Raw genomic sequence first — 22,168 nt, 5'->3', positions numbered from 1 at the left:
TCCTCCTTTTTGCTGAGTCACTGCTTTTGACATATGTCTCAGCTGGGGTCAGTTGTGAATTCCCCCCTCTCTCTCCACAAAGGATGGAGAACTTGCTCCCTCCCCATGCCTGCCTTTCAGGTGAGGGGAGCAAGTTGCAGGGAGAGGGGATGAGAGAGACAGGCTAGGTAGAGGGTGATCTTAGTTCAGGGATCACTTGTCAGAAAGAGGAGACATATCTTTTGTTAAAAAGCACTCTGACCACAGCTAAGGTGTGTCCTCCTTTTTCCAGGACAACAGCAGGGTAGAGATAATTCAGTTTTGCCCAGCACCCACGTTTCCACAGACATTATAAACAAAGACATTACAATACTTAGGACCCAGACAGTACCTTATTGTAACAGGGCAGATGACTGCCTTCAGGAGGCTGGTCAAAGCTGACGGGCACCTCCTCTGGTTCGCTGGGCCGAGATCGCACTCCAGGGCTGCTGGGGGTGGAAGGCGGGCTGTGAAATGGTGACACCATGGCCTTGAATCCAGGACTCTTGGGAGAGGCCCCAGGAAGCAGGGCTGCTGGATCAAAGACTAAATTGGCCTGTTGGGAAAGATGAGGAATTTCAGGTAAGGACAGAGAGAAGATGGAAGTTCCTACTCTAGCATGTTGATTTCCTGGCCTTAGAACTGACTGAGACTAGGTACCATGAGGCTTTTCTTACTTCCTAACCAATTATCCATTGTCACAGCACGTCCTGCTCCTGGAAGACCTGCTTACTCTCTCTACCTTTTGCTACCTGGCTTACTCCAGCCTGCGTTCCAGAATGCCCAGGAAGTACTGATTTGATCTAAGAAAAATGCATGGAACAGTCCCAATTTATAGACAAAGAGGCCAAAATAGCAACTGCCAGGACTTGCAGGCACCAGGACCTCACACTAAGTCAGCACCTTCACCATCCTTCTCATCAGAGTCAGGAGCAGTTACCACTTACAGGATGTCTCCTCTTTGCTGGGCATGTGCAGTTTCCCCCTCTACCCTACACATTCAGTTTTGTTCCCAAGGCACAAATTAGCAAAGTGTTTAAGGAATCTGCTCTGGGATTCAAGCCCGGTCTCTTTGTCCCTCAGCCTCCAAGTAAGTACAGGGTCTTCCTCAGTAGACAACCAGAATGATGGACAGAGCAGGCCACCAAGCCCCTCCAGGGGGAGCTGGCAGTGCAGATGCAAGTGTGTGCCCCAACCTGGGCATCACAGTGCAGTTGAAACCAGACTACGATGAACCCTGAGGGCAAGCAAAGAGGAGGGGTTACCCAAAGGTAACCAGGGCCTAAGGGAGTCATGAGGTTGGTTGGGGGAGGAGGCAGGTGGTCCTAGATCTATCCGACTGCCTCAGAGAAAGTGCAGGAGGGATTGAATGTGAGTGCCCTGAGTCCTCTAGGATCATCTAGGGGAACGGCTCCTCCAGCTCTACCCTCTACGTTTCCAAATCATTGCCCAGCTGCATCGGCCACAGCAGGAAAGCCTGCAGCGAGGTCTGCTGGGAAGGGACCAGGCTTGAGGGCAGACGATGCTCTCCACGCAGACACATCTGACTCCAGATATCTACTCTTTCACCTGATAGCTGTGTGACCTACAGGGAGTTCAGTAGCATTTCCGTATCTTGGATTCTTTATTTGCTCAATTGACTGAGCCTGACCTTCAGAGTCTCTTATGCTCTGGTCCCATTACTCTCTCCTGTCATTATCTGACCCACACCCTCTCCCTCCAGACTTTCCTCGGTGTTACCCTCCTGTCAGCCAAGGCTCTGTCATCCTGAAGAGCTCCTACATGGTACTTTCGGACTTGCAAAGTATAGAACATTATACATGTTTAAGATGACATTAGTACTTCTATTGTGATTTTAAGGAAGAATTTATAATATAGACAAGATTGTGTCATGGTAAAATTAAAAATATAAAAGTTAAATAGTAACACTGTGAGCCCATGCCATGTCTAAAAGCAGCATATGGCAGGTACCAAGGGACAGGTTTGGACCCCACAGGCTGAGGGAGCTGATGTACTGGGACGGCTCGGAGGGCTTCCTGGCAGTGGGGAGGTTAACTGGGCATTAAAAGAGGTCTTCTTCCCCTTTCAATGTCAAGCTGGGAAATTCTCTCTGTAAGACTGCTCACAGGCTTCGCTGGTGGCTCAGTGGTAAAGAATCCACCTGCCAATGCAGGAGACACAGATACGATCCCTGATCCAGGAAGATCCCATATGCCAGGGAGTAACTAAGTCCGTGCATCACAACTATTGAGCATGTGCTCTAGAGCTGGGCAATTGCAATTACTGAGCACAGCTAGCTGATCCTCAAGCCCTAGAGCCTGTGCTCCACAGCAAGAGAAGCCACCTTGAAGACCCAGCACAGCCAAAAATAAATCAATAAAATTATATATTAAAAAATACTGTTCACAAATAAAGTGGGTCTTCTAGCCAGTGGAAAAGTTCTTTTAAAAAAATATTTTATTTTTATTTAATTGGCTTTACTGGTTCTCAGTTGCAGCATGCAGAATCTTTAGTTGTAGCTTGCCAGATCTAGTTCTCTGAGCAGGGATCCCCTGCATTGGGAGTGCAGAGTCTTAGTCACTGGATCGCCAGGCAAGTCCCTTGAACTTTGAATTACGAACTTCTCCAATGAAGAAACATCATAGTTTCTATCTCATCCAATAGAATATTTAGAAGAAAAATTGATCTGATGATGCATTTCTTAGTTCTTTTCCTACATAGTTCCAACAAAGTAAGGTTCCTAAGGGATTCGGCCAAATTATATACTGTTACTGACATTCTTCATAAGATTAAACCATTGGAGATCAAAACCTCATTCTCAGGTTTCCATGTTTCCCTAAGACACTTGTTAATGACCAGAAAAGGGGAATAAGACCAAAATTTCAAGGTACATAGTCTTCGTGATAATTTCTAGCAGTTGACTGAGGGCTGTGGTGGGCTGCAGGGAGGCGGAAGTAGGTGTCCTGCATTACACCCTTGACATCAAGGAGGGGGGTCTGAGTTCAGGGGTCCCTTGTGAGAGATCCCTGTGAGGTACATGAGAGCCCTGCAGCCTTCTATAGTGATGGGCAGCCCACCCCTTCCCTGCAACTGAGATGGAATCAGGGCTTTTCATGATGAGTTAAACTTCAGAAAGACTCTTTCTGATCCTTCACCAGGTAGGCTCATGACCCCAAACCAGAGGTGCTTTCCTTAACCCCAAATCAGGCTGGGGGCCAAATCTCTGGGCTCTCCTGTAGCTGGGAACTACAGAGGCTGTGACTACTTGTCCTGACACATCCCTAAGAATGGCTCCACAACAAGGTTGATGAACCAATTTCATTACTTGGACCCAGACAGGAGAATCCAGTGCAGGAGAGCCTTGCTGAGACTGCAGTGAAAGCTTGAGCATCTTCTACAGGCCTGACCCAGACATATTATGCTTGCTCCTCCTCTGCATTTCAGTTCACACTGTTCCCACACCAGGAGACCCTCCCTCCCTCCTTTCCAGCCACCCTTCTTAAGGACCAACTCAGGGAATAGGTGTTTCATAAAGCATTCGTCAATTATTCCTGACCACTTGACTTTCTTCTTGCTCTATAATTCTAGAGCAGTGGATCTCACCTAAGGCTGGGGGCAGGGGGATGATTTTGCTCCCATGAGACATTTGGCAATATCTGGGGGCATTTTTCTTTGTCAGTTTATTGAGTGCTGCTGGCATCCAGTGAAGAAGGACTGCTGCTAAAACACCTTGCAGTGTACAAGGCAGCTCCCTGAAACAAAATTACCCAGCCCAAATCATGCTGAGGTTAAAAAGTCCTGGTCTAGGGACTTCTTTGGTTGTCCAGGGGTTAAGAATCTGCCTTCCAAAGCAGGGAATGTAGGTTTGATCCCTAGTCAGGGAACTAAGATCCCACATGCCTCGGAGCAATTATGTCTATGAGCTGCAACTAGAGCAAGCCCATGCTGCAACGAAGACCCAGTGCAGCCAAATAATAATAATAAATTTAAAAAAGAAAAATCATACCAACTGTAAAAAAAAAAAAAAAAAAAAAGTCCTGGTCTAAAGCAGTAGGAGTCGGATAGTTACCCACAATTTAGATCTCTGGTATTTACTCTCCCATATGTCTTTTATTGTATCATATGTGAAAATCTTGGCTCCCCTATTGGCTCAGATGGTAAAGAATCTGCCTGCAATGCAGGAGACCCAGGTTTGATCCCTGGGTGGGAAAGATTCCCTGTAGAAGGAAATAGCAACCCATTCCAGTATTCTTGCTTGGGAAATCCCATGGACAGAGAAGCCTGGTAGGGTAAAGTCCATGGAGCTGTAGAGAATCAGACACAACTGAGTGACTAACACTAACCCTTGAAAATCTTGTCTCCACAAGATTGTGAGATCAAGTGCAGTTATATGCCCCATTCACACTCCTAGGAAAGCCAGGGGGCACAGTGGTGAGGGCATGCCAGGTAACTGGCGACAAGGAAGGACACGACGCTTTCCAAACAATGAATTTGGCCATAGTGGTGTGATGTCTAGCAACTGAATTTCAGCCCTGGATAAGGTTGAAGTGGTCTGTGGCTGCATTTACGCCTTGGAAAGGACTTGGCTATTCCTGGAGTGTTTCTTGCACTATCATGTCCTTTTCCCATAAGATATCCCATTCTCTTCAACCTCTGCTAGGTGCTGACATGAGTTCACATTTGATAGGGTCCTCATTTTAGTGGTTTGCCTTTAAGTAGAGCTTCCCATCGGAGAAAGCAATGGCACCCTACTCCAGTACTCTTGCCTGGAAAATCCCATGGACGGAGGAGCCTGGTAGGCTGCAGTCCATGGGGTCGCTAGGAGTCGGACATGACTGAGCGACTTCACTTTCACTTTCATGCGTTGGAGAAGGAAATGGCAACCCACTCCAGTGTTCTTGCCTGGAGAATCCCAGGGATGGAGGAGCCTGGTGGGCTGCCATCTATGGGGTCGCACAGAGTCGACACGCAGAGTCGACATGACTGAAGCGACTTAGCAGCAGCAGCAGCAGAGCTTCCCATCCTTCAGACATGCAAATGTTGGATAAGAGGTAGTGATAGGTAACCATTCTGGACTTACCTGAAGTTTCTCAATCAGAGGTGAGCTCTTCACTTTGACTTTAGGAGGGTGGTTTGCACTGGGCAGTGACTTCTATAAAAGCAAATGGACCAAAACAACCAAATGAGTAAGGTGAAGGGAAGTGGGGTTCTGGTTGGAGCCCAGAAGCCACAATTGGAATGAGAACAAAAAGTTGGTTTCATCACTTCACCGCTTAGCTGCAGGAGCTCACTTACCTCCTCGGGTACTAGGCACAGCAGGGGCCCCCTCCCCTCTCCCTCTTCTTGCCACTAACAAGACTACCTGACTCTATGCGCTGCAGCAAGCAGGACATCCAAACACAGGAGGCCTCCTGTTCCAGGAAGGATGCCTTCATGGTCATTATGAGGGAGCAGACTATGTCTGAGGGGGATAAGATCTTCAGCCCATGACCTTAACAATGTGGGAGAACAATTGGAGGGTTTTCAAACAGAAAGGGCAAGTGACTATCCATTCTGTTTGTCACAAATATCACAAGAAACCAGAGAGTTGGAGTGAAACCCGACAGAGGTATTATTGAAATCGTTTCCTTGAGCTAATAATATTTTGGGAAACCTCACCAATAGTGTTGTTTATAAACTATCATTTTCCAAAACACTGAATTTTCATTTTGATTAAGCAGACATTTATTGAGTACCCCCTACATTCTAGACATTGTGTTGGTTATATAAAAAAAGAACATGATTCTGTGAAAGTGAAAGTGTTAGTTGTTCAGTCATGTCCAACTTTTTGTGACTCTATGTACTGTATGTAGCCCACCAGGCTTCTCTGTCCAAGGGATTCTCCAGGCAAGAATACTGGAGTGGGTTGCCACTCCAGGGGATCTTCCCATCCCAGGGATTGAACCTGGGTCTCTTGCATTGCAGGAAAATTCTTTACCGTTGGAGTGTACCTGCCCTCTAAAAGCGGTCGATGTCTGAGACTTACATACACACGCACACACACACACACACATACACACACACACACATATATATACACATATGAATATATTTTCATGCATTGAAGAAGGAAATGGCAACCCACTCTGGTGTTCTTGCTTTGAGAATCCCAGGGACGGGGGAGCCTGGTGGGCTGCCATCTATGGGGTCACACAGAGTTGGACACGACTGAAGCGACTTAGCAGCAGCAGCATGCTATTAGTTAGAGATATTTTTGTGATGAATATATGTCAGGTTTCTTGTCTGTTATTGGATTTTACATTATCTAAAAAGATTGACTCCTGTTTTGTGTAAAGTCCTTACAGCTTGATTCTCGTTCCACAGGTGTATTGATCTTCAACGTGCAGGAATGATGACAGTGATGATGATGATGGTGGTGACGAAGAAAAGGAAATTGATGACTTCCATATTGTTGGACAGAGGCCAGAGCAGAAAAAAACACACAGGATTTTCCTACATTTGGGGACATTGCTTCTTGTACCTATACTCTAATTTACTTGAATTATAAGAAGAATAATACTGACTTCTTATAAACCTGAGATGTTTATTGAGGGAGATGACTTTAGTGATGGAAAGAGAGAGACTCACTCAACAGAACTCTCTGTGACCTTTTTTTTTAAGGCCCAGCACTGGGGGGCATGGTGCTGGAGTGGATCAGTCACTTGCTGGGACTCAGGAGGCCCCCTCCCAGCCCTTTCTGATGCTGGCTTTTTTCTGGGAGGGGAGCTGCACTGCAGGCAGGACCTTAGTTCCCTAACCAGGGATTGAACCCATGACCCCTGCACTGGGAGCTTGGAGTCTTAACCACTGGACCGCCCAAAAAGTCCCCAGTTGGCTTTGACAGGAGCTAGATGGATGCCCTGGCCTCAGCCTTCCCAGCCAAGACCCAAGCAGGCAAGTGGGTTGGAATAAGTGATTCTAAGGCCTCCTGCAGCTCTCAGGTGCCTCTGGCTCCTTGAGTTTGCATCATCAGACGTACTTCCAGAGTGGTCAGTCTTTCAAGGAGCCTTGTGGCCACTGTGAGAACAGATTTGGTTGTTCTTAATTTCTGGGCTTTACAGTGAAAATTCACATGAGCCAGTGTTTTTGAAGATGCCGTTCTAGAAACTGCAGCAACAATTGTGCGAACAAAACTCACTTTATGTAATAACTCCTCTCTTCCATAACTGATCATTATCTTCTGAAGAGAGTGAAATTCAATAAACACCACCCCTTCCTCGTAGGACAGTGCTGGGAACCCAGCTCATGCCCTACAAAATCCTTATTGATTTGAATTGACTTACTAAACAGGAAGAACCCAGGAGCCACCAGTGCAGTTCCTAGGAACGGCAGCAAGTGGCAGCATTTCCTTTACTGTTTAGCAGCTCCAGACAAGTAGCTGCCTCTCGCACAGTTGGAGGGATCAAGTCAACCTGACATTTCTCTACGTGTACGTATGTCCATATAGGACATTCTAACAGTGACTAGAATAATGACCAGGTTTTTCAGTCCTTCTCTGGGCAAGTGAGGCAGTGGCTGCATTAAAACACAGTATTGGGTGGGTCCTCCAGAGAGGGGTAACTCCAATACACCCTGGGGGCAGGGGCTGGCCTCACCATCTCAGGCTCCCGTAGGCATAGGGAGGGGGCAGGAATGAAGAAGAGATAGCAAGACCCCTTCAGCACTGTGCACTGGAAACCGGGAGGTAGCCTGACTGGGGCCTTCCCTGCAGGTCCCCAAGGCTCCCAGCATTAGGGCTTCTGCAGGCTGTACCACGGGAGTATGGAAGGATGATGGACAACAGCCTCCATCTAACCCAGCCAAACAAAGCTGGCTGCTTGTTTTATTTTTGTGTGAATTTCAAGGCGACAAAGAATCTTTGATATCTGGAAGCAATGTCCTTCACATATGCAAGCAGCCTGTCACCCCCAGGACTTTCCTTCTAAGATCCAACCTCCCATTCATTCAGCCCTTGGCTGAACAGACCATAACTGCTGGTGGTGGCCCATGGAATGAAACATGTAAACTTATTTCTCCCAGAGCCACTGAACTAACCTGGCTCACTCCACTTTTATCCAGGGAATAAACATCCCCCTCCAGCCCCCATGACTGGTTAGTGCTCTTGTCCCATTTTACAAAATAGGAAGCAAGCTCAGTGCAGTGCAGTGCCTTCTCCAAGGCCAAGTCCAGTCAGGGGGCAGCCTCACAGGAGGCTCCTAGTGGCCACAGCCTTGGCCTGTTGCCTAACACAGGCTCCAAGCCCAGAGGGCGGTCACGGGGAAGATGACCCTCAGCAAAGAGAAGTTGTTGATATGTATTTGGTCAGAATGTTGGCTGAGGAACCCACAAAGTCACAGAATCATAATGTGGGCATGTGAGGAGACCCCAAAAAAACAGTGTTTTTCAACTGTGCCTCTTGGGGATTCTCATCCCAGAAGATTTCTGTTCATTGTGTGTGTGGGGGGGGTGGGGGGAGGTGGGGGGGGAGGGTAGTATTTCCAGAGCACATGGGGCTGTAGACACCACCCCCTTCTTCATTCCACTTGACAGGGAGCAGCTCTTTCTGATTTATCTGATGGGCTTCTGCTTATATGCCTTGGCTTGACAAAAAGGTTTGAACATCATTGATATACTCCAGATGTTTCACTTTATAGGTGAGGAAAATGCAGACAAGGAGAGGCTCACCCAAGTCCATGTGGCTACCGTGTCCATCTGTCATCAAGATGCTCACCCCCAAAAAAGACAGTGGGGAAAGAGGTGTCACAGTGGATATGGGGACTGGACTATCTTTGGGTGGCTTGCTCTATTTGGGGAATTGGCCTCCCAGGCTGGAGGATAGAACATGCAAATCTGTTTCTGGTGGGGACTGCAACTGCAGTGAAGGTTCATGGGCTCCTGGGAGGGTGTGGACAAGTTACTCTCACAGTTACAATTAGATAAATAAGGGTAGGTGAACATGCAGGCTGGGAATCCACTGCTGGCTATGATCTATGATACCAGAGCCTGTATTGTGTTGGTAACATTGGCTATTTATAGCTGAGGGCAATGAGGCCTCCTGGGGGCTCTGGTTTTCTTCCAATGATCTAGAATAATAGCCATCCTGTACAAGATACCACAGAAACACTCAGTTATCTCATTGCAGTTCTACCTCATGTGAGTGCCGACTCTTTCCAGAAGCCTTGGGCACATGGAGGATCATATAAGTTAGACCTGAGAATCAAACATGACTTTCATGAGTCCTAAATCTGATGTGATGTGGTAATACTCTATGGCCCATTCTCTTGGCTGAAATGCTCAGGCTGTAAAAAATAGTGCTACTGTCCTTGAAAAATCATAAGGGAGGCTCGATAAGAGGGAATAGGAAGGGGCTTCATTTTCACAGTAAAGGAGCAGGAAACATCAAGAAAAGAAGGTTCATTCCTGAATCTGACAGGAGAAATTCCCTGCACAGCCTTTAAAGTCTAAAAATGTGAACTGAGTGCTTCTTTCCGTAAGAAGGAGAAAGCAAATCATAACCAGCATCTTTGGAGCCCCAGGGGCAGCAGCACTTACCTCCTCACCATTCTGGCCCAGCTCTACCTTGGAGGGGAACAGAGGGAGGGAGCAGGGCGGTTTCCTTCTGGTTGGTTTACTGGCGGGTGTCTAGAGGGAAGGGCGACAGACAGACACACAGAAAAAGAGAGAGAGCTAATCAGGCAACAGGGAGGAAGAGAAAGGAGTGGAAACTGGCTTTAGGAATGTTCAGGAATGTCTGATGGAGAAGAGAATGGAGGGAGGGTTGCACGTCTTTGCCAGTTAACTATCAAGTCACTCCAGTGAACTGTCTACCCATTCTGACTTTTAGCTCTACCCAGTGATCTCCTGCTGGCATCCTCTTTCACTTGAGATTCATCAGCCTGAAGCAACATTTCAAAATAACACTCGCATCCAGCTTCTGAGTACTGCCAGAGCCCTAGATCAGTACTCTCTCCTTCACCCTTTATAACATGCCTACCGTGTCTAGAAATTATGGACGGGTTTTTCAGATGGGAAATAAAACCGCAAAACAACACATCTAAAAAAGCATTCTCATTCTCCCCAAGGGGCCATGATAAACCTCCCCCAACACTGGGGTGCCCTTTCCACATTCCACTTCTAAGGAGCTTCTCAGACTGTAGGACTAGAGAAAATCTGGCCCAGATTTCTTCAACATTACAAAGCCCCCTTTGACATTGTCCTCTCCACCAGGATTCTAGAATCCTCTGCTAACCAGATCCCTTCCCTTTCTGATCACTGCTTCCTATCTGAATGCACTTCCCTGTAAGTCCTTGCTTCCCAGTTCTCTGTTGGAATCTACCCTTGCTCTGAATTCCTAGCCTCAGGGGAGGAGCCTGGTGTGGGGACTTCTTTATTCTGCGCCAGCACAGGCCTGGCACAGCTGTGCAAGATCTAAATCTCCATCAGTGGGTGATGGAGCTGGACGAGCCCTGGGCTCCAGAGCCCCATCTCGGACAGCAGGCCTTTCAACGCTCAGCCGCATGTCTGCTCCCTCCTGGCCAAAGTATAAGCCTCACTCTGGTGAGGAAAGACCCTGCCCAGGCCCAGCAGCATGGCAACATTCCTTGCATTCAGAGAGACCCCTCTCTGACTTCGCTTCCTAATTTGGTAATCACTAAACCTCCTCCCTCCCCCTGCTCTGGGCCTGACCCAGACTTCCCCTTCCTCCAGCCCCCTCCCAGGAGAGGGGCTCTGATGCCGCCTGACTCACCTCCTTTGCAGCGGCTGCCTGCTCCCTGAACCGCCCAGCCAACTGGGCCACCGAGGGGGGTGCAGAGTCGTCCACAATGGCGTTGGTCTGTGCCGGCCTTTCCTGGCAAACCAAGGGGAAGCCAAAGTTAACCAGAAAATACACACCTGGCACTCTGAGCATCAGCACAAGGGGCCACGCGAGATGCCTGCTATGTGACAGTGAGGTCTTCTCCCAGCGTTTTGCAATTGGCTTCTGCATCAGAGACTTTAGAAACTCATTCATCAACTGCATTTTGTATGAATACTTACAATGTCCTCGGCCCAGGGTGTGGCTCTGTCGATCTGGAAAGGAATTAAGTTGCCCTGGGGGTGGGCCGTGGAGGGCCCAGGGATCTGGGAGGCAGGACAAGGCTGGGGTCCTCATTCTACAAAGACCTGGCCTGCAGAGGGCTCTATCAGAGACACTGTCTCCCCTTAGTCAAAGGGAGCTTCGAAAACTGGAGGCTGGCAAAATGCACTGGAGAGTCCAGTGCATGATTGTATCTACTAGGATGAGCAAATGCCCTGGATTGAACTTAAAATTTTTTTTTTTTAATTTGTGGCTGTGGGGGGTCTTCGTTGCTCCATGAAGGATTTCTCTAGTTGCAGAGAGTGGAGGCTGTTTTTAATTGTGGAGAGCAGGGCTCCTCACTGTGGTGGCTTCTCTTATTGTGAAGCATGGGCTCTAGGGTGTGCAGACTCAGTAGTTGGGGTACAAGGGCTTAGTTGCCTTGAGGTATGTGAGATCTTCCTGTACCAGGGACCAAACCCATGTCCCCTGCATTGGCGGGTGGATTCTTAACCAATGGGCCACCAGGGAAGTCCTGGATTGAACTTTTGACAAGTATTTTTGCATCTTATTTCTCCTACTTGATTGAGTGCTTGGTCGTAGAAACGCTCAGAAAATATTTGTTGAACTAATAAACAACATGAGAGTCAAGTAGCATGGCAGATGAGAACCAGACTATCTGGATGTGACCACTGAGTTGCTCCATCTCCTTAGCTCAGTGACCTTGGGCAAATGACTTTCTCCTTCTGTACCTCGGTAGGGATAACAGTAGCATGTTGTTCACTTGGTGGTTCTGCAGATCAAATGATTTACTATGTATCTAAACTGTGGGGACAAGGCCCAGGACACAAGAGCTTCAGAAGCGTTGTTACTGCTACTTCTAAGAACCCTTGGCGATGACCTCAGTGAACCACGGTCACTGTTCACTCTCACGTGCCATTTGCCACCAAGGCTCATTCAATGAGTCAGCAAGCCCTGGAAACAGACACTTCACTTCTGCTTTATTACATGCGGCCTACAAAATCACCTGACTTTCATAATTTTTTAAAAATGTCCAGTCTTGGAAACATTCAGCTTTGATTTTTGGTGACCACGATGATGGCATTTTGCACACAGGCTGCAAACCTCTCCACTCTACCTTCTCATGTCTAGCTTGAAACTGAGAGAATCTGGGTAGCAGTTGCCCAACAAAGACATCTCTGTCTTTCCATGGAGCTCATGGCCTACAAGCACGCTCCAGCTGCAAACTGGCATCCCTCCACACACACACCCATGAGCATATGCACACACACATACTCTCACATACATGTCCTACACCCTCCTTTTTGTGCTGAAAGTGTCCCTGAGCTTTCTTATTTGAGTGCTCCCTCTGAAGGAAATATCACTGGTAATACCATGACGTTGTCCCATTGGAGCAGGAGGGGCAACCACCTGCCCCACACTGACCTCAGGTGAAGTTGAGTAAGTGTGGGCAGAACTTTGAGAAGAGGGCTTTGCTTAGAGATAGGAAAGAACTGCTGGACACGGAGCTTCTGATCTGTGAACAGGCTGTTCTAGAGGAAAAGGCAGGTCCCTGCTGTAAGTCAAGTTTATCCCCATTTCAGCCTAAATATCAAATACTGATTTCAAAAAAAGATGTTAAAGGATTCACCTCTCTTCAAGATGCCAGAATTCCCCACAGCGCTGGAGAAGGGTGTGGGGAGCCTCAGTGCCCGCCCTGACGTGTGCCCCACACTGGCCATGCCAGGCCTGGTCAGAGGTGAACATCATGTCCTCCTGGAACAATGGAGAGGCTCCAGGGACAGAGCAATTTATTAATTGAGCTGCTCCTGGCAAACATGCTGGGCCGGTCCGTCTGTCTGTCTCTCTGTCCGTTGCTATTTATTGCTCGCGTCCTGCTGACAGTGCACTTTACCTCAGCCGCGAAGGCGCCAATCACCGGTGGTGCAGGAAGAAACATTCCAGATAAAAATAGAGCTGAAGGGGAATCAGAAACTCCGCCCTAACTTCCCTTCTTGAAACCAGGCTTGGCAAGGGGTGAGAGAACTACAAGCCTTCTGGAAGGATTTAGGACTTAGAAGCTAGGTTGAAGGAAAGATTGTGATACGTCTGAATTTGCTTTCCTGGAGCCCAGTGAATGGGTTTTCTTTAGAATGTCTATGGACTCCAGAGCTTGTTGAAGCCTGGCAAACCCACTCACCACCAGCACCTCTCCAGATGCTGCTTCTCATTCTGTGTCGTGGAAGAGTGATTGATTGTTGCCTTCCCTCAGTCGGACAGAAGTTCAGAGAGGGCAAGTAACTTAGCCCGAGTCACACAGGAGAGGCCAGACAGAATAATCTGAGAAACACTTGACTCCAATGCCTAATAATCCAACAGCGAACATCAGTTAAATAGCCTAATTTGTGAAGGTGCTTTGAAAACTGTAAAGTGATATATAAATAGTAAATCTACTATAAGCCACTGGGTTACACGGGTACGAAGGAGCAAGCATGGCTTTGGGGATGGTCGGGCACTGTGGTTTAGCCTGTTTGAGGCTTTGCCCGGATTTCTGCCTTGCACATCTGGCAGCTACCACTACTGACCTCTTCTAGTGGTTCAACATCATGCCACCTTGGCCCCAGGCAGGTGAGCAACATTTTTTCCCTCTCTCTCTCATCTCTCTCAGCCCTGAGGCTGGTTTGGGAAGGTCATGCTCCTACCTTGATTGTTCTTAGATCTGAGCATTACTTTAGTGTCTCTGCCTCGTCCCAAACTTTCCTGGGACCCCCCCCCACCCCACCCCCTAAGCAGCATTCTTTCTCTGTTCCAAAGTTATCCATTAAGTATTGAACACAGAGTCAGGAACACAGAAAGTCGTCCTCAAAGGGTGCCTTCTTCCCCACCTCCCATCCAACCCAGCTTGTGGTGTCAGGGTCTGGGCCCCTGCTCTCAGAGTCACTGACACCCTCAACTCCACCTGCACCCACCTCCAGGTCTTGGTCACGGTTTGACCTCTGTGGATCCTTTCTTCCTGGGACCAATCTCCATGTCTTAAATCTATTTTCTGAACCCACTCCCACATGCGACCTGCTTTAGTTGACACTCATGCTTACAGATTGCAGCCCCCAACCCACCTTGCTGGGCCCAGAGCCTGCTGACCAAGCCCTTACTGCCACTGTTCCAGCCTGGCTCTGCCAGCAAGCTTGGAAACCACTCCAATGGTTCCCTCAACTTTGCTGAGGCCAGAAGAAAATCACCTCTGGAGTTTACTTTCTGTTTCTATGGGACTTTCTTCAGAGAACTGAGGAGCCCGTGTGTCTGGACAGCATGGAACTTCCCTCTCACTTTTGCCGTGATGAATAAATACAATCTGGATGCTGCCAACCATTCGCATAGTGGAAGCTTTGTGTACAGGACCAAGTCAGACTCTGCCCTGGCTGTGTCCATTTCCCCACCCTCCTCCTCGGCCCGGGTCTAAGTTTCTACCAGTCTGTGGTCCACGGTTTAGGGTCACAAGGCACCAGGGGAGGCCTCATCTACAGCGTGGGGGAGAATCAGTGAGGGGGTCTGCCTGGAGCCCGAGGAACCCCTGCTCTTAGCTAACAGGAAGGTTGTCTTGCTCACCAGAAACAGGACAGACAAGCCAGAGCCTCAAAACATAAGGTATGCTCGCTTCTTTGCTCTTTTAGAACTGCAGTGGATCTTAAGGTCACACCCGCTTCCAACTTACATCATTTTAAAAGGATCAACAGACAGTCTCTTTGGGAATGCCACAGTGATTCCTTCGTCTTTTTGTATGCTTACCTTATCTGAACTCTTCAATTCACCACCATGTTTAACCATTGCCATTCGGGAATGATGGAAAGGACAATGGACTAGGAACCAGGCTGGCCAGTTTGACGCACCTACCTTACTTAGAGCGGCTGCTACGTGGGAGGAACTGTTCTTATAGCACTTGATACGTTTTTCTCTCATTCTCACAACACCTCTTCTAGAACAGAAAGTGGCCCAGAATTGCTAACTCATTCTTCAAGTTAGTAAGTGCTGCATTATCTGGATTCCAAAGATCTCCTTCCACACAGACACGCTTTGTTAACTCTAGCCCTTCTCTTTAAGAGCTATCTCATCAGCAAACACCTCTGTCCTGAGCTCTGCGCTCAAGCAGTGAACAAGACCGAGTTCCTGCCCTTAAGGAGCGGCTACGCCAGCGAGGGGCGCAAACAGCAAACACAGAGCAGAGAAACAAGTAAGAGAACTTCAGTGCCATGAAGAAGAGAAGATAGGATGCTTTATCTATGGGGCTGTGAGCAGCCAGCTCTGAGGAGGAGTCATCTGAATTTCCAGCTGGGAAAAAGGTGGAAAGAAAACTGTTCTGAGCAGAAAGCACAGAGAGGAACAAAGGATGAGGGACAGAGAAGTGAAGTGTGGCAGGGACCTATCGCATCCAAAATATGAGGAGACATAAAGGATGAGAGGCAGTCTGGGCCCCACTGCATGAGGCCTTGAGGATCATAGCAAGCAGTTTGTATCAGTATTTTATTCTGAGTGAATGAAACACCATTTGGAGGGTTTTGAGGAGAGATGTGACCTGTATTACATATCAAAAGGCTGCCTGTAGAGAATGGATGACAGTGGAAGCAGAGGGGCCAGGAGGAAGGTTCTGGCAGCGGTAGAGCTGAGCAGTGATGGTGGAATGGACCAGGATTGTAGCAGCAGGTGGTAAAAGGGGTGGATCTGAAGGTAAGACAGCTGGGAATTATTGATGCACTGGGTGTGGGAAGTAAGAGAAAAAGGGCAATCAAGGAGAACTCCCAGGTGTTTGGCTTGGACAACAGAATGCAAGGGATATTTTTTCCTGGGTTGGGGAGGGTTTGTTGGAGTAAGATGTGGGTAGAGGTCAGTAGTTCTTTCTTGGTCATGAACGTTTGAAATGTCTATTAGATATCCATGTGTAGATGCAGGGTGGGAGTTACATATACACCCAAGTCTTAAATTCAGAGGAGGTTTCCAGGCTGGAAACAAAACTTTTGAGAGTCAGTAGATAGTGATGGTATCTGAAGTCACTGAACTAAATACAATCAGAAGATATAGAGAAGAGGTCTAAATATAGAGAAGAGTCTCTGGAGAAGAGGTCCAGAGACTGAACTCCTTATTAGCACTGAGCTGCCTTTCATTCACAAAGGCGATGGGACTGCTCTTCTTATTCCAGGAGGAGCCTTGCAGACATTTTGGTGCAGACTGCAGACAGGCTGGGTTGAGGCCAGATTTCTCTGGCTTAGGTGAGAGAGGATCAGAAACCCTGAAATGCCATTGGAAGAGAAAGTCTTGCGTCCTGCATTCATGCAGCTGGGTCAAATATTCAGCACTTCTTGGGCATCTGAAGACACTGCATTGGAATAACAGTGACTGGGGAAGTGGGGATTGGAGGGGTGGAGAGCAGGTGAAGAAGAAGAAGAACAACTAAACAAGCCAGAAGAAGAGAAACAGGTACATATGAATGCTGATCCGCTATTTCACATTAAGGCCAAAAATATTCCAAATATTCCCTATCTCCCCACTTGTCAGCTTTAAGGATTTGAAAATGGCAAGTCCTTAGCCTCTGAAGTTCTATCCCAGGGAAAAACCCAGGTAGGATGCCCGGCTCATGCAAAGGATCCACAGGCCATTCCCCGGGGAGTGCACCACTCCATGGGTCCTCCAGGGCTTTCCCCTGCCTCCCAGGATGTGGTGCTACAGCCTAGGGGCCTGGACAGGGTTAAGCAACCCTGAGTCAGTGGACATCAGCCTGACTGCTTCAGTGGTCTTAGAAGCAGGGTAGCTCACAGTCCCCAGGGCCTGGCCAGCCACCCGGGTGGGGTCAGTGGGCTTGGTGGTGGTGGCACAGGCAGGGTTAGCCCAGGCACATTCCCAAGTAACAGCAAGGACAACAAAGCAATGGGAGACAGCCATTCATCCTGAATGTCATGATGGTCTAGGACCTTATCAGTGCAATCTGGGAGATAATGTATGTGAAATTTCTCTGTGAAACCTGTCAATTGTTGTATAAGCATAAGGATAAAAATGCATTTTGAGTCTTGTGGGGTTGGGGATGTGCACGGATGATATGACAGGAACAGAAAGAACAGCTAATTCAGAGGTAAATCAAGTCTTGTCTCTGACACATACTGGGGGTAGACCTTTCCAAGCCTCAGGATCCTTGCTGGTAAGTGAGATTATTAACATCCATTGGCCTTTCCTCCAACCCAAAGTGCCATCAGTTGGCCATTGTGTGTGCATGTGTGCTAAGCTGCTTCAGTTGTGTCCGACTCTTTGCAACCATATGAACTGTAGCCTGCCGGGCTCCTCTGTCCGTGGAGATTCTCCAGTCAAGAATACTGGAGTGGGTTGCCATGTTTTCATGGCAGGGGATCTTCCTGACCTAGGGATCGAACCCTCATCTCTTACATCTCCTGAATTGGCAGGCAGGTTCTTTACCACTAGCGCCACCCGGGAAGCCCAGTTGGTCTTTTCTCCAAAGCAAACTGCAACATGTGCCTGATGTCTGGAGCCTGCACCACCCTCCTCCCACTAACAGCAGGAGGTAGCCAATATCCTCAGAGTCCCTGCAAGACTCACAATCAGCCCTGTATGCAAGAGGCAGAGTGTACAGATCACAGGTAATGGTGCTGTATGTGGGGCAGTACAGCATACAGCTCAGGCTTCAATCCAGATTGCCAGGGTTCAAATCCAGGCTCTGCATATATGGCCTTGAACAAGTTACCTAACTTCTTTGTGCCTCAGTTTCCATCTGTAAAATGGGGAGACTACACCGAGGGAGTCCAGGGCGGTCATCTAGTCTACCCTGCCCTTTCATTCTCTCTGGGGCACAGGTCTCCCAGAGGGAAGCCCAGCCAGCTAAGATATGCTCCTTGCTGCTTTCTGCCATTCTTAGTTCATAAATGGGCAGCCATGAGTCGGTCATTGGCGGTCTACACTTAACAGATACTTAACAAGACAGATGGTTAACAGACATTCCTTTCCTGAGTTTTCAAACCATCCCTGAGAAACTGATGTGCATACTAACTAGCAATTAAGAAAAAATAAAGCTGACTGTAATTTTATGGCTTTTAGGGTCATGACCTAGGTCATGTCCCCTCTTCCTTCTCTCCTGCTTCTTCTGATTATGATTATTGCTATTATTTTATATGCTCTCCTATGACCTTAGGCAGGGAGCTCTCAGAGGCTTGCCAGTAAGGACACACTAAGTCCTGAGTATGGTTTTGGAGCTGCCCTTGCTCAAGACACATGAGCTAGCGAAACCTCAGCTTCCTCATCTGTACAGTGGGAAGAGCACCTGCCTTGACCTCCTCTAGGGATAGTTGTAAGGCTTCCGGGATGGAGTGAATGACAGCACACTGGAGAAGAGAAACACAGAGATGCACAGGATGGATACTGTGCACACCCAGAGTTTATGGCCTACTAAGGGACAGGGGTGATTAAGCAAGTATTTAAACTATGATCAGGGTCAGGGACTTCCCTGCTGATCCAGTGGCTAAGATTGCACTTCCAGTGCAGAGGGCCCGAGTTCAATCCCTGGTCAGGGAACTAGATCCCACATGCTGCAACAAAGAGTTCACATACCATGACTAAGACCTGGTGCAATCAATAAATAAATGATTTTTTTTTTAAGTATGATGGATCAGCCAGTGCAGAAGGCAGAATAGCCCCCAAAGATGTCTACATCCTAATCGTGGAATCTGTGGTGATGTTAGGTTACATGGCAAAGGGTGCAGGTGGAATTAAAGTTGTTAGTCAGTTGACCTTAAAGTGGGGCACTCCCCTGGGTTATCTAAGTGGGCCCAATGCAATCCAAAGTGCTCTTAAAAGTAGGAGAGGAGGGCAGAGGAGTCAGCATCAGAGTGATGGGATATGAGAAAGACTTGACCTACTATTGCTGGCTTTGATGATGGCGGAAGAGACCACATGCCGGAATGCAGGTAGCCTCTAGAAGCTGGGAAAGGCAAGTCTCCAGAAGAAAGGCAGCCCAGCCAACATCTTGATTCTAGTCCCAGTGAGATCTGTTTTGAACTTCTGACCTCCAGAACTATAAGATAATAAATTTATATTGTTTTGGCTGCAAAGTTTGTGGTCATTCATTGCATCAGCTATACAAAAGTAAACCAGGCAGTAAGTACTTGCTGACCCACTGTGGGCTCTGAGGTCTGGGCACACGGTGCTGAAGAAGAGAGTCCTGAGTCCATACTCTTGCTGGAGTTCACATTCCAGGGGAGACAGGCAGTGACCCAGTAAGTGAGTGCATGTTGGTGCCCTGAGTGGTCGGTCACAGGAGGCCTACCCAAGGAGGAGCAGACGGAGGTGACATTGAGTTCAGGATGTTGTGACTGGAGAAGGACAGGGTGAAAAGCATAACAGGGGCACCCAGTCTGGCTAGAGGTATCCAGGAGGGCTTCTAGAAGGAAGCCCCAACCTGGACAAGCTTGAAGGGTGGGCAGAGTTAGTCACTCTTCTGCTGAGGGAGCCACATGCGAAGGATGCAAGGCTGGGGCTCCTCACTGAACTACCAGAGGTCCCTAAGCCTGGTTCACGGCATGTGGCCTGAGGGGAAGATGAGGCTGCAGAGGAAACAGAGGCCAGAGCGGACCCTGTTTTCAGGGCCATGCTAAGTCATTGGAAGGCTTTTAGAAAAAGAGTAAAACAGAGGGTCCACTAAAATAAATGGATTTATTTCGATGGTCCCTTTGGCTGCAGCGTGAGAAATGGATGGGTCATTGCCATCGTCATGAAAGGTACGTTTATTTATTTGACTGCACTGGGTCTTAGTTGTGGCACATGGGATCGATCTTTGTTGCAGCATTCAGGATCTTAATTGCAGCATCTGGGATCTAGTTCCCTGACCAAGGATGAACCCAGGGCCCCTGCTTTGGGAGACTAGAGTCTTAACTACTGGACCACCAGAGAAGGCCAGCCAAAAAGGTTTTGATGAATAGGAATCTCTGGTCACTGATTTACAATTGCTACCTGTGTTGTATCATTATGATCACTTCTTGCAAATCTTCAGCAGAAGTTCTACTGAAAGCAGCAGCTTGTTGTATTTCTGGGTGCTTTTTAAAGGCAGGAGAGTGAGAATCAAGCATCTATGGCCCAGAGCTGGTAAAGAAATGCCTTCAAGAGGCAGAGTTTATTGATTCAAACACTAGTAGATAATGAGCCAGGGATTCACGGAGTGTTTAGGTCTCCTAGGCTTACAGGAAAATGGAGAGCAAGGATTCAGTAGAGGCAGAAAACTGGGACCAAGATCAGATAAGTTCATCTAGGAATTAAAAACTCTCTCAAGGATGACTTAGACATAGGGTTGGAGTCAACACTGTAGATCTCAAGAGTATAAGACCAGACAGAATGGTGCCCTGAACTAGGGGAGGGTCCATGGAGATCGAGAACATTAATAGGAACTTAAAAGCAACTTAGGAAAAAGGACTGTCTGGAACTAGTGACTGACCAGGTAGATGCAGAGAGGAGTCAAGATGCTGCCCAGGCTTCTGGCTCTGTCTGCTGAGTGGACAGGGGTGCCATCCACAGAGATGGTGAGCCCCAGTGAGAGCAGGGCTAGGAGGAAAGAGGCAAGAGGTGGCTAGAGAAGGAAAAGGTGCCAGAAGGGGAGAGTGATCACAGCAGAGGGTCCAGGATGGATCCTTGAAAGCTTGGGATTTTTGGAGTCAGATGAACCTGGGTTTGAAACTTGGCTCCTGTTACAAAGTGATGGCTGAGCTCGAAGACAGGCTGGGTGAGTGGAGGCTAGAAAGGAGATGGAGAGGGTCCTGGGATGAAGAGGAGGAAGCAGTAACTTCGCGGTTCAGGCAGGGTGCCTGCACCACCAAAGTTGTCTTCTCCTTCCAACTGTAGGTGTGCAGAGGGGAAAATCAAATTCAACCTTGTGAGCCTGGCAGCCTCAGAGCAGTTGGCTTTTGTTTTTGTTTTTTCTTTTTAGGGGAAAGGGGAAGAGTGTGAAAGAAATGCTTACATAGCTAGCTTAGGGGATTCAGGGGATTCACAGCCTAGGCCAACAAGTAAATCTACAATCCATCTGCTCTTCAGAGAGAATTCAGAGACTCCTGTCATGTGGTCTCCATGCTGGTTAGTCCCCTAAGAAGCCTGATTTCGCTGAGAGTCCCTCTGACTCCTGGGGTTTGCTGCAGACACCTGGAGGCCTCCTAATAATATCCTTCATGGGGGACCATTTCTGCTTCCCAAGCAGGAGTGACGTGTGAGTGAATCCTGAGGCCTGGGACATTTGTCCTTCATGTCCCAACAGAAAGCCCAAGCATTCCTTCTAAGATTAGAACAAGTTGCTCAAGGACAAGGGCCTGCGTCCCAGTTAGCTGTAGCCACTCCTATTACAGCGGCTCCTCTTCCTTCCCTCCCCTTCCCCCTTGCAGTCTGGAGCTGGACTCTTAGCAGGATGTCTCTTGGGATGCTCTGTGGGTTGGGTCACACTGGGCAGGGTGTAGTGCTGGGTTCTAGGCTTCTTTTTGTTTTGCCACATCTTGGATTCATTTATTCATTCATTTTTCCTGTACTCCAGGACCTGTGCCAGGATATACCAATGAACAAGATGATGCAGGTCTTTTCATAATGGAAATTGCAGTCTAATGAGGGCAACCGTTCAGCAACCATCATTATTTTTACTCCAGTTTATTGTTTCTTAGGGTGTACTCTTGCCTGGAAAATCCCATAGATGGAGGAGCCTGGTAGACTGCAGTCCATGGGATTGTGAAGAGTCGGACACAACTGAGCGACTTCACTTTCACTTTTCACTTTCATGTATTAGAGAAGGAAATGGCAACCCACTCCAGTGTTCTTGCCTGGAGAATCCCAGGGACGGGGGAGCCTGGTGGGCTGCCGTCTGTGGGGTCGCACAGAGTCGGACACAACTGAAGCGACTTAGCAGCAAACACTGCAGAGGGAAAGGACTAGAAAAGCAAGTGATAAGGGGATCTGACCCAAAGATGTGATGTTTAAACAGAGGTCTAAAAGATAAGAAGTGATCCAAGCAGTGTGTGTGTGTGATAAGGAAGGGAGGGGTACAGCCAAGGGCAT

The 22,168-nt window shown here is 48.1% G+C and overlaps 1 protein-coding gene across 4 annotated transcripts in view; it reads right to left on the bottom strand.

Moving 5' to 3' along the window:
• Positions 1 to 22,168, bottom strand: part of RCSD1 (RCSD domain containing 1) — a 71,965-nt gene that overhangs the window by 10,205 nt on the left and 39,592 nt on the right. For 2 of the 4 annotated variants that reach the window (XM_086393936.1, XM_086393935.1), the window contains exons 2-5: positions 10,784 to 10,885; positions 9,589 to 9,678; positions 5,099 to 5,170; positions 371 to 574 (exon numbers count right to left, since the gene is read on the bottom strand). In XM_086393936.1, coding sequence (XP_086250062.1) covers positions 371 to 574; positions 5,099 to 5,170; positions 9,589 to 9,678; positions 10,784 to 10,885 — 468 coding nt within the window. The remainder of the gene's footprint in view (positions 1 to 370; positions 575 to 5,098; positions 5,171 to 9,588; positions 9,679 to 10,783; positions 10,886 to 22,168) is intronic. The other 2 variants (XM_086393938.1, XM_086393937.1) reach the window with 1 other exon arrangement.

Source organism: Bos grunniens, chromosome 3 (assembly GCF_055505025.1).
Source record: "Bos grunniens cultivar Pamir isolate PY7600 chromosome 3, Bosgru_T2T1.0, whole genome shotgun sequence".
NCBI lineage: Eukaryota > Metazoa > Chordata > Mammalia > Artiodactyla > Bovidae > Bos > Bos grunniens.
The sequence above is the reverse complement of the archived record's forward strand: the minus strand, read 5'-3'. Positions and strand labels throughout refer to the sequence as shown.